The sequence below is a fragment of the Tasmannia lanceolata genome, unplaced genomic scaffold, assembly GCF_043159265.1.
Source record: "Tasmannia lanceolata isolate RefF3 unplaced genomic scaffold, GAP_Taslan_0.1 ptg000015l, whole genome shotgun sequence".
Lineage (NCBI taxonomy): Eukaryota > Viridiplantae > Streptophyta > Magnoliopsida > Canellales > Winteraceae > Tasmannia > Tasmannia lanceolata.
Window position 1 is genome coordinate 18,827,089 of NW_027518692.1, and position 12,276 is coordinate 18,839,364.

At 38.7% G+C, this 12,276-nt stretch overlaps 2 protein-coding genes across 3 annotated transcripts in view; both read left to right on the plus strand.

Moving 5' to 3' along the window:
• The window catches only part of LOC143893087 (vacuolar protein sorting-associated protein 35B-like), a 32,656-nt gene extending 26,067 nt beyond the window's left edge, over positions 1 to 6,589 (plus strand). For both annotated transcript variants that reach the window (XM_077398042.1, XM_077398043.1), the window contains 8 exons: positions 2,274 to 2,363; positions 3,986 to 4,075; positions 4,836 to 4,904; positions 4,992 to 5,072; positions 5,247 to 5,354; positions 5,441 to 5,544; positions 5,837 to 5,950; positions 6,033 to 6,589. In XM_077398042.1, coding sequence (XP_077254157.1) covers positions 2,274 to 2,363; positions 3,986 to 4,075; positions 4,836 to 4,904; positions 4,992 to 5,072; positions 5,247 to 5,354; positions 5,441 to 5,544; positions 5,837 to 5,950; positions 6,033 to 6,243 — 867 coding nt within the window. In that variant the 3' untranslated portion in view covers positions 6,244 to 6,589. The remainder of the gene's footprint in view (positions 1 to 2,273; positions 2,364 to 3,985; positions 4,076 to 4,835; positions 4,905 to 4,991; positions 5,073 to 5,246; positions 5,355 to 5,440; positions 5,545 to 5,836; positions 5,951 to 6,032) is intronic.
• A 988-nt stretch (positions 6,590 to 7,577) lies between these two features.
• LOC143845540 (cysteine protease XCP1-like) lies at positions 7,578 to 11,388 on the plus strand. The gene is made up of 4 exons (XM_077353918.1): positions 7,578 to 8,218; positions 8,994 to 9,232; positions 10,354 to 10,491; positions 11,052 to 11,388. Exons 1-4 carry the CDS (start codon positions 7,759 to 7,761, stop codon positions 11,265 to 11,267), a joined length of 1,053 nt encoding a protein of 350 aa, XP_077210033.1. The 5' UTR covers positions 7,578 to 7,758; the 3' UTR covers positions 11,268 to 11,388.
• The last annotated feature ends 888 nt before the right edge of the window (positions 11,389 to 12,276 follow it).

The window sequence follows — 12,276 nt, forward strand, 5'->3', positions numbered from 1 at the left end:
CTTGGTATTAGAATCTATTTGGTCAGTGATTTTCGTAGGCCATGGTGGAAGGAGGTAATAATCCACCAAACTAGCAAGACTCTAGGTTGAGAGGAGTTTCAATCTTTTAAATAGTTGATCGGGAAACTTTGCCAACGATTGGAGACAGCTGGAATCTATAGAACGAGTGATGCCAATTCAAACACTAGAGTCCGTAGGCCACCTGTCAATCTGGGCGCACCACGTGATGAGCAACTTGATGATGGAAATTATCGGGGTTTTGTGCTTAGAGCAATCTTGGTGCTTAGGGCCAAGCCAAAGATAGGAGATCTTAAATTAGATATTGTTGGGGCACGCAAGGGAGGAGCACAATTCCAGCAACATGGGTGTGATAGTAGTGATCATGATCCGTCATTTCTCTTACACTATTGGAGTACTTTGTGGAAGCAATTTGGAACCGGACTTCAATATAAGAGTGCCTACTGTCCACAAACAGACTACCAAACTGAGGTGGTGAACTGGAGTTTGGGGAATCTTGTAAGAAGCCATGTTGGTGCGTTACATAGGAATGGGATATTATTCTACTACAAACTGAATTTGCATATAACTGTTCAAGAATCCGCCCTACTAGAAAGAACCCATTTGAGATTGTGTATGGAAGGAAACCAAGTCGTTATTACAACTTATTTCATTTGTCTAATTAAGAGAATGCAAGCAAGGAAGTAGAATAAATGGATGCATGCATGAAAGAGTTGCATGAGGAAGTTCATAGAAGGTTGGGTACATAATTTCAACATATGAATCCAAAGCAGATGTTCGTCGTCCACAAATACTTGAAGGTGAAATGGTTATGGTGAAGGTTAGAAAACCTTCGACCACACATCCTAAGTTGGAAAATTGTCGCATGGGGCAAGATGATGAAGCGAATCAATGACACTTCTAATGAGATTGAGCTGCCTGGGCACTTGGGTATTGACGACACCTTTAATCTACAAGACATCTTTCCTTGTCGAGGCACCATGAGGGAACCAAGGTTTTAAATTTCGGTTTTCGTTTTCGTTTTAGATGGAATGGAAACGGAAACATTTCGGTTTTGATAGAATTTTCAGTGGAAATCTTGTAAAATCACGGAAGAATATGGAAATAAATGCAAATGATGAAATTTTAAGATTAAACTTTGGGAAATGCTTGGATAAGTACAAATACATACTTAGAAACCATCTCATAAGCAAGAATGTCATCCATAATGGCTTAATCACGTCGAACATCTAGTAACATGCGTTGGTTCCATCCCGGTTTGACATCCCATGCATAAGGTACGATTACTTTGCTGTGCATTTCAATGATGTTGCCTACCAAAGATCATTCTCTACATTAATGAGCAATGAAATGAAATGCAAATCATAACATCTTTCCATTTTTTGTCGTTCCGACCTTTTCCGTCGAATTTCAATGGAAATAATGACATGCAAGGAATTCATTGAGATTTTGTTTCGGTGGGGATGGAAACGGAAACATTTCGATCGATTCGGGGAAATTTAAAACCATGATCTCGATCAAGTTTCCTTTCATCACCTTCTCGGTTTCCTTCTTACATCACCTTCTCCTTCGTCACTTTCTTATAAAGCAGAATTGAATGAGATTTCACATAGAGGGGGCACTAAACCTAGGGCTTTATATATATAAGAGAAAGAAGAGGGAAAAAGTGGACTTTGTTGCCTATTGCTTTCTTTTCTCTTGAGATCATTAGGGTTTACCATCAACTTGATGTTCTTCCTCGATCTGTTGTTTCTTCTTTGATACTAATCTGCATTAAGCACTTATCACTAACATGTCCCATTTATTGAAGCTGAAATCTTTTTTTACATCATTGTGAAGGTTCTGCTATTACGTTATCTCCCTACTATCCAAATCATTACAAGAAGTATAGTCATAATGATACAACCTAGCTAATGATTGCACTCCTACCGCCCTACCATCTTTCGCACATGGTTTTATTTTATTGCTTAGCTGTAGGAATATCACATATCTAAAGCATGTGGTGTTGTTTCATGGACAATTATCATCATCTTGAATGTGATTCTGTTTTCTTTGATTCTATAAATGAACATAATGTGGAATATTTTTCAAGCTTTACTGACCTGTTGAAATGTGGTGTTGCAGATCAATCTTCACTTATATGTTGCATGAATAGAAATTTCTTTCTTGACCGCCATTGATTTTGTAACTTGTATTTTTATATTAGTTCAAACTTGCTGCAATTTGGTCATAATATCTTGTTTATCGAATTTCAGATCATATGTACGGTGAAGAAGCATATTTTAAGTGGAGGTCCAAAGCGCCTTCCTTTCACTGTTCCTCCCCTAGTATTTTCAGCCCTTAAGGTTTGTATTTGATGTTTTCAGTTCATATGATGAAATGTCGCACCATCTTTTCTATGTTAACAAGATTTGGAAGTGAATGAATTCATGTGGAAAAGTCTTATTGCACTGCATTTAACTAATATTTCAGTATTGATTGTTGATTGCCTGATTATGCATCAACCGCGACAAGGCACTTCGTGAGGTTATTTTGAAAGGTGCACAATCGGAAAGCAATATAATTCTATTGTAACATGAATTAGTCTGTGTTAAAGTATCAAAGATTAAATAATGCCTTCTCCAATAGCTTAAGCTTTTGGAGTAACTGGTTGACGAACCAGTTCCATGAAAAGAAACGCCCACCATGGGGCTCAAATCCACCACCACAAGGTTAAGAACCTTGCGCTGTACCATATAATGAGAATATGTTAGAACACTGGAGATCTCTCAACCTTAAACTCCTCTCAAATCAGTGCAGGATACCTGCAGAATCAACCAACAATAGTATGCCAGCTAGTACTATGCCTGTCCAGAATGCCATATGGACTACTCAACTAGGGCCGCTGATATTCTCAGATGAATGATTGGATAAGCTTGGATGGGAGCTTATGCTTGATGATATGCGTAATGAGTGGCCTTCTCCCTTAGTCGGTTGGTTCTACATGGTTCATAGGGGATGAATAGTGAGAACATACTTCATCAAAACCATGGGTCATGCCTGGCTGCCTGCACAGGAAGGGAGGCCCACTTTCCTTGAGCTTAGCCATAGAAACGGGACTCCCGATTTCCCTGAGCCCCAGTACTAGGAGTGTTTGAGACCGGGCCTTCTGAATATAGGCATTGTCTTCACTATGGTAGGTTTTGTGTAGATGTCTTGTATTCTGGCATTATACAGGACCCTGACAGACGAATGTGCGCAGCGCACATGTGGGTTGAGCGGTGCCGTCAGCTTGCTGGGGTTGCAGGGGGCAGAACGCCTGTGATGGGGTTTCAGGGGCAGCTCATCTAAGTGTCGAATGGGTCGGGCTGTGTACTTTCATCCTAATAAGGTTGATATATGATGTAAAAACTGTATGCTTTGCTAATCTTTCTTCATTTGTTGTTGGAATTGTTGCATTTTGCCAAATGGTGTCACATGGTTTTGTTAGTCTGCATGGCTTTGAAACAGCCCCCTCTTGGTATCCTAAATAGGCTGATTCCGCGGTCACTCTACATATGTATCTAAGCCATCAATCAGTACTAGTTGTTATTAGTCGAGTACGCTGGAGCAGCAAGCTACGTCTTTCAAGGAGCCGATAGAGTAGAATTATTGAAATAGTAGCATCTTAGGATTTGTCTAGTTTATACCACAAGGCTATGCAACAAAGAGCTGTTTTTTTTCGAATCTAGGCTGTCATTAGAGGTTAAATTTTTTCATGTATAGCGGCATATTCGTTGTCTTTATTCTTTTCCCCTTTTAAAATTAACTTGGTTTTCTTCCATATGTTTGAATTTATTTAATATTATTAAGAATGTAGTTTCAGTATCTGAAACCCCAAACTTATGAAAGTTCACCTGAATTGCATCAATCTCTCACTTTCAGTAGTTGTACTAGTTTTCTCTCAGAAGATTTTGGAGAACTAACGATATATTATGCTGGCATGCAGTTGGTCAGACGATTACAAGGTCAGGACGGTGATGTCATTGGAGAAGAAGTGCCTGTCACACCTAAGAAAAATTTTCAGCTTTTGCACCAGGTAATCTGTGCACAAGAAAGTCAAGCTTCTTTAAATAAAAGTTCAGCAAGAGTTTGACTTAGATTTTGTCCAGCGTAAGTGATGTTACAGAATCTGCTGAGTCAGATCATTTCCCTTTCTACATAGCTTTGTTTAGATGAACAGAAAATAATATACCATTCCTTCAAGTTAGATTCATATGACTTCCTTAAAGGTTAAATTTTGGTATCTTTACCACTATGTGATACATTTATCAGTGGTTTATTTAGTGTATCTTGCTTCAGGATTTTGATTACCACCATGGATTTAAATTTCGGTTTCGCTTTCGGACATAGCCGAAACTGCCGAAATTTTGGTAAAAAAAAATCCCAGTTTCCCGAAATTTCAGCCGAAATTTGTTACTGGCCAAAATTTTGGGTTTTGTGGATTTCGGTTTCGGTCCCAACCGAAATCCAAAATTTCTGTATTCGGCTGAAATTTAAAACCGTGATTACCACTATATGATATGGCTGAGCTACATTAGAGGTGAAGGACTATGTAATGGATCAATATATTAATATATTCCCTTGCTAAATATAGCTCCATTACAAAGTTCCCATGGTTTTACTTTGGTTGCTGCTTTGTTGTTACCATGACAGTCACATGCTTTGAAGTTCCTCTTTTTTACAATGTTCATACACCTGGTTGTCGTTCTGATATTTTTATTTGTAGTCCAGGGGTTGTTTTGAGTCTTTTGACCCCCTCATTTTTGGTATTTGATGGCTCCTGTTATTAATCTCAGACTATTGAGGCTTTATCATCTGTTCCATCATCAGAACTAGCATTAAGGTTGTACTTGCAATGTGCTGAGGTAATCCCTAAGTTTATGCCTAACACATTATTTCCCATTTTCAGCCATTTGTCTTGCTAATATGTTGCTCTTGACTTTGCTGTTCAGGCCGCCAATGATTGTGAACTTGAACCTGTCGCATATGAATTTTTCACTCAAGCATTTATACTGTATGAGGAAGAAATTTCGGTAATTGGAATCCAAAAATCCCCTCCTGAATCAATAATTGTTCCCTTTGTTACATGTGTTCCTTCTCGTTTTTTTTTTCTTTTATGGGTTACATAAAGTTCTTCTTGTAGTCTTTATTTTCGAAGATTTAAGATTCCATCAGATTTTGCTTAATTGGAGCTGTCTTGTGAGCAGGATTCAAAAGCCCAGGTCACTGCAATACACCTTATAATAGGGACTCTCCAGAGGATGAATATTTTTGGTGTTGAGAACAGGGATACACTAACACACAAGGCAACAGGGGTAATGGTCGAATGTTTTCCCTGCATATTGAACCTTTTAATTTTTTCCTGTGAAACTCTGACATTGTTTTTTTTTTCCTTTGGAAGTATTCTGCAAAGCTTTTAAAGAAGCCTGATCAATCCAGAGCCGTTTATGCATGTTCACATCTCTTTTGGGTTGATGATCAGGATGGTATCAAAGATGGAGAAAGGTACACTGATGTATTTGACACATTTGTCCACTGTGCATCCACGTTCAGTGGCTTTCAAAGTGACCTTAATTTCCCATTTTCAAATAATTAACGTAAAATAACCTTACTTGCAAATAGGAATGAATTTTGGTGGTATCCAAAGAGGCCCCAAGTCTTCTGATTCAGGACTGGGCCTATTAGATTGCCTATCATTTTAGTTGCAATGGTGGTTGTGTGAAACCACAGTTGAATTATGAAGTCCTATAGTGGGCATTGCTTAATGCACTAATAGTTTATTATGCCTTATTTCCAGGGTCCTGCTTTGCCTAAAGCGTGCATTAAGGATTGCTAATGCTGCTCAACAGATGGCTAGTGCAACACGTGGTAGTGGTGGACCTGTCACACTATTTGTTGAAATACTGAACAAGTAATTAGCACCCTACCGAATCACATCACCTTTATTATTTGATTAGTTAATAGTTCACTAATGTGTTGTGTCATTATCACAGGTACCTATACTTTTTTGAAAAAGGGAACCCTCAGATTACAAGCACAGTAATCCAGGGCCTGATAGAATTGATCACAACAGAAATGCAAAGTGATAGCACGACACCGGACCCATCTGCCGATGCTTTCTTTGCCAGTACATTGCGTTATATCCAGTTTCAGAAACAGAAAGGGGGTACTATGGGTGAAAAATACGAGTCCATCAAATCATAATATATTGGTTGGGGGATGATAAGACCATCAGTAGTCTCTTGGGTTTTGATATCCTTTTGAAGGACTACTTACAAGGAATGGAAGAAGAAGCACTGTAATTGATCGCGTGCTGCTCATCTCATGCATTCATTTTCGAAGATTAGGGTTCCTTTGGCATGCTTCCATTCATAAAGTCAGTGTATTATCCATTTGGGCTGTGAAAGAGGCTCCATTCCATCTCGATTAGTTATGTTGCCATGGCCTAGAGTCTAAAATGAGCACTGGTGTATTTGGGTTTTCCTTTTATGGATCCCTGTAATTACATTGTACTGTACTGTGCCCAATTGCATCTAGTTTCAGTTTTACATTTTTATGGGTTTCCTTGATGATGTTTCTACTGCTGATGGTGAGCTTATTGTCTTCTGTATTGAAAGTTGTCTTGGCAATAGCCCTGTAGAATACTCTTTTTTTTTTTTTTTGAGAATTATATGGTGTTGTTATGCCCTATTTTTCTGGAGGAAATTAAGAACAGGGCAGAATAGGTGGGGACCACTTGTCCGGTGATCTAAATCATGAGAAATGCTACATTCGCTCTCTTTTCTTACTTGAGACAACCCCTTGTAGTGTAAAACACTGGTCATATATAGACTAGAGGGGGCTGTCCCAAAGAAGAAAAGGGGGCGAATATATCACTTCCCTCATTTATTGTCCTATTGTGGGTGGGCCACGTTCCATTGGACAAGCCCAACACTTTAAATCTGTGGCCTGTAAAATGGATAGGAAATGAGAAGGCAACAGCATGAAGGTTTACAAGTCCGAGATACTGAATTATTATCTTCTAAACCTATCGGTAATCTTTCTAAAATAGTGTATCTTTGTCCAAAATTTACCTATGGATCATGGATATTTTCTTGTTATGGGTGTGGATTGTAGCTCCTCATCTGAATCGTCCATTTGCAGATCTAGGATCATCGGATGGAAGATTGGTTAAGACATAGCCCTCCATAGTGTGACCCAGTAGACTGAAAGCATAACCCTTACCATATTTGAAATAAGACAGCCAGTCAACATATAATGTTTCCTCTTGAAATAAAGCTAATTTCTTGATCAATTGAATTTATCTCTTCAAAAATGTTAAGCTACCAACTCATTTGCTCCAATTTTTGTTCAATTCCAATAAATTGGCCACATGGACGGTCTGCTCGCATTCTAGATAGTCCATCTACTGGGTCTGATCGGACGATAAAAATCGCACAATTGGGGTCTCCAAACAGAAGAACACATGCACTGCAATGAACCCTCCTTCCTCTTTCTACCTGTCAAAATCCGTTCTATAATAACCATACAACATGCTTGAAATTAAAGACTTTTACAAGAACCAAGCTTAAAGACTTCCTTTTGGCAGTGTCAAACATTTCAAGTGCTTTGCTTGCAAGTAACATAAGAGAAAAAACCTATACAAGTATCCCTCATCACCTCACTTTCTATACATCTCCTTCTACTTCTGTAAAATCCCAATTCAAACATACATTAAACATGGCACTCCTCTTTTCTAAGCTCTCTCTACTCTCCATTTCCATGTTCCTCATAGTTCGTTCGGCGTTCGCTGGAGATTTTTCAATCCTGGGTTATTCGGAAGATGATCTCACGTCAAATGACCGACTGATCGATCTCTTTGAGTCATGGTTGGCGAAACACGTAAAGTCTTATGCGACTATCGAAGAGAAGTTGCACCGATTTGAAGTGTTCAAGGATAATTTGATGCACATCGATGAGACAAATAAGAAGTTGGATAGTTATTGGCTTGGGTTGAATGAGTTTGCAGACTTGAGCCATGAAGAGTTCAAGGCTAAGTATCTAGGATTGGAAGTTGACATGTTGAGGAGGAGTGATTCTTCTGAAGGTTTTAGGTATAGAAATGCTGGAAATCTACCTAAGTCTGTTGATTGGAGAAAGAAAGGAGCTGTTACTCCTGTGAAGAACCAAGGCCAATGTGGTGAGGAATAAGGATCTCTCTTTCTCTCTCTATATCTATCCATATATATGTATATGATTATATTCAAGTGGGTTTTAATATTTAAATATAGAATATGAAAAATTAATACATAGATCATTATTAAAACTCAATACTGATGTTTCAAAAAAAAAAAAGATCGAACTCAATATTGTTTTTCTTTTGTTTTGCTAACACAACATATATGGGGAGTCGATTTAAGATATATGGGAGTCAATTTATCACTCCCCTTGAGCTACAATAGGCACAAATCCATTTTCCATATACTCAAATAGAAATGAAAATACTAAGGCCATGTTTGGATTGCAAGGAAGGCATTTCTCATGGAAAAATTATTACTAGGAGAGTTTTTTCATCTCCACAAGTTAAAGGGAAGTGATATATTTAGGGCTTATTTATAGGGATACCATTATAAATTGATGGTCCCCAAAAATAAAACTTGAATTATTTTGTTTGAAGTTACTTTTTCCATTGGTAATCAAACAATGAAAAAGTAAGAAATTTTGGAAAAGTTTTTCTTTTCCAAACAGGGCTAAAGGAAATAAATCATTACTAGATATTTGGGAAAGACGAAGCTATAATGATGCATAAGTTTTATTAGTAATTAGAAGAAGAAAAATAAGTAGGAGGTTTTATCTTTTGTAACTCAAATGCATAAGGTGTTTGAGAGAAGCTTAAAATCTAAAGAGGGGTGCCGATATCAACAGAAGCGGCTTAATAATTACAGTATTAAGGTGTACTACTGGTAAACATGTAGGTAGTTGCTGGGCTTTTTCAACAGTAGCGGCCGTAGAAGGCATTAATCAGATAGTGACCGGAAACCTGACCTCCCTCTCAGAGCAAGAATTAATCGATTGTGATAAAGAATTCAATAGTGGGTGCAATGGAGGACTCATGGATTACGCCTTCTCCTTCATCGTCTCTAATGGCGGTCTCCATAGCGAAGAAGACTACCCCTATCTCATGGAGGAAGGCACCTGTGAGGAGAAGAAGAAGGTATTGTGAAACAACCCAATTTCTCGAAAAGCTTTAGCTGTTAGAGTTTGTGTTATTTAATCATTTATACTTCAACACTCCCCCTCAAGTGTGGCCCCTCTCTTTTGGGTCGGCAGTACATGTGGATTTTTAATATCAAGGAGTTGTTGGGTTTTGAACCAGGACCTGCCGGGAGGCTATAGTTTTGATACGACATGAAACAACCAATTACTCCAAAAGCTTAAGCTGTTAGAGTTGGTGTTAGTTAATCATTTGTAGAGTTGGTGTTATTTAATCATTTATACTTCAAGACTCCCTCTCATGTGTGGCCCTCTGTTTTTTAGGTTGGCCATACATGTGTGACACATGTAGCCCCCTTTTTTGGTTTGGCTGCAAATGTGTTTTTTTTTTTTTTAATGTCAAGGAGTTGTTGGGTTTACAACTGTTGGAGTTCCACGCAAAAGCAAATAGTCCCACATTGGTAAAGTGAAGTGGATGGGGATGGGTTATAAGGGAATGGGCACCCTCCCTCTAACAGCTAGCTTTTAGGGGTGAGTTTTACTCGGTTAAATTCCCTACAGGTGGTATCAGAGCTGGGGCGTGGTAACTCCCGAGAAGATCTCAGTAACCCCGGCGTGCCTCCGAAGACTGTGGAATTCCCTCGGAGAAGATCTCGTGGTTCCCACGTAGCCGCCATGTGGAGGGGCGAGATGGTCCATGTTGCTTCCGCGTGGAGAGGGAGATTGTTAGAGTTCCACGCAAAAGCAAATAGTCCCACGTTGGTAAAGTGAAGTGGATGGGGATGAATTATAAGGTAATGGGCACCCTCCCTCTAACAGCTAGCTTTTAGGAGTGAGTTCTACCCGGTTAAATTCCCTACAAGAACCCAAGACCTGCCGTGAAGCAATAGCTCTGATACCATGTGAAACAACCAATTACTCCAGAAACTTGCTATTAGAGTTGGTGTTATTTAATCATTTATACTTGAAGACTGGTATGACAAAGTAAAAGACCATGTGAAAATAATATTTCCACTCCCTTTTGTTTGTTTTCTTCTTCTTTTTTCCTTTTTTGATATGTCATTTTGTTTGTTTTCTCTTATAAGATGACTGAATTTCTAATAGTTTTAACTATTTCTTTAGGGTTTGGGAGTTGTAACCATTACTGGTTATGAAGATGTGCCACAGAATGATGAAGAGAGCCTGTTGAAAGCTCTGGCTCACCAACCTTTGAGTGTTGCTATTGAGGCCTCTGGTAGAGATTTCCAATTCTACAGTGGGGTATGATTTTCCCTTATTTTTCTCATTTTCTTCATTAGCATCATCACATGCACGCATATGACTCAATATTCGACTCCAAACTATATATACCCTATATAGTTTCCTTGTTCAATGACTCAATATAATTTTTTATCAAATTAAGTTCTCACTGTGTTTCAAATCAGCTCGTTGAGTTATAGTATACTGTATATATTGTACATAAGGGAAATATTTGCACTCCCTTTCCCAGCATTTCCACCTCCTATGGTTTTCTTCTCAAAAAATAACTTTATTTTCTGAAAAATACAAACAAAAGGAGGTGGAAATGCAGCTATTTTTAGGAAAGAACCAACAAGAGAGGTGAAAATGGTGGAAAAGGGTGTGGAAATATCATTTCCCTAGCATATAACATGACTAAAATTCCCCCACATAATATCCATATTTACATGCACGAATAATAGGTGATTTCACCTATGTATGCATATCTTGAGAAGAGGTACACACGTACAAAGCTGTGTTAATGTAAAGGTTGAACTGATGAAAGGCGTGGATTAATTTTAACAAGGGGTGTTGGTTTACAGGGGGTTTTTGATGGGCATTGTGGAAGCGAACTAGATCACGGAGTAGCAGCCGTTGGATATGGATCAACCAAGGGTGTGGATTACATCATCGTGAAGAACTCGTGGGGGGCAAAATGGGGAGAAAAGGGGTATATAAGGATGAAGAGAAACACAGGAAAAGCTGGAGGGTTATGTGGAATTAACAAAATGGTTTCTTATCCCACCAAAAAGAAATGATGACTGATGTTAATATCTACTTCTTATCCAGTTTTGGGGAGGTTTAAATGATATAATCTCCTCTTTAAATAAAAATTATCAGAAGCATATATGAATGAATGCAACATCAGCAAAATTTCTTATGATCAATCTTATATAATCATTTCTTGGATTGGCTAAGTTTCATTAATGTAGAGAAGGTTGCATAGGCAAATGTTATCAGCAAAACCATGTTTTGATATTTGCACAAACCCAGCTGTCTTTTCTTCTTTAATTGGCTCTCGAGAGCTTGTTGGGAAATGTAATAAACTTTTGACAGCTCTTTAAATACTAAAAGACAAGATGGTTTGTGAAAATATAAATATAATAGTTGTGCTGATATTATTTCTCAATTGCATTTTGTCTAGACGTATTGGAAATAGCACTATGTCAATATGCATTGAAAATAGTAGAGAATGCATTCGTCTACGTTAAGGGTGTCAATTTTGGCTCGGGCTCGGAAGCTCGCTCGAGCTCGGCTCGAAAAAAGCTCGGCTCAAATCCTTAATGAGCCGAGCCAAGCCGGCTCGTTAAGCTTAACGAGCCGAGCCGAGCCGAGCCTGGCCTAACTCGGGCTCGGCTCGTTAAAGCTCGTTAAGAATTTAATATATGTAAATATATATATATATATATATATATATATATATATATATATATATATATATTATATATTAATATATACATTAAAAGGGTTGTCATTGGAGTGAAAGGGGGGGGCAAAATATGTCACTTCATTTTTGGAACCCCATTTGTTACTAGGACCACCCCCCATAGTGTAAAAAAAGTAGTCAAATTACACTAGTAGGGCTATCCAGGGAAGATGAGGGGTGTGAACATAATATAACCCGAGCTCGGTAAGGCTCGCGAGCCGCTCGCGAGCTTGGCCGAGCCTGACCGAGCCAAGCCGACCTGGTTCGAGCCCGAGCTCGAGCCGAGCCGAGCCTGGCCAAGCTCGGCTAGGCTCGTTTACACCCCTAGTCTACATCTAAAC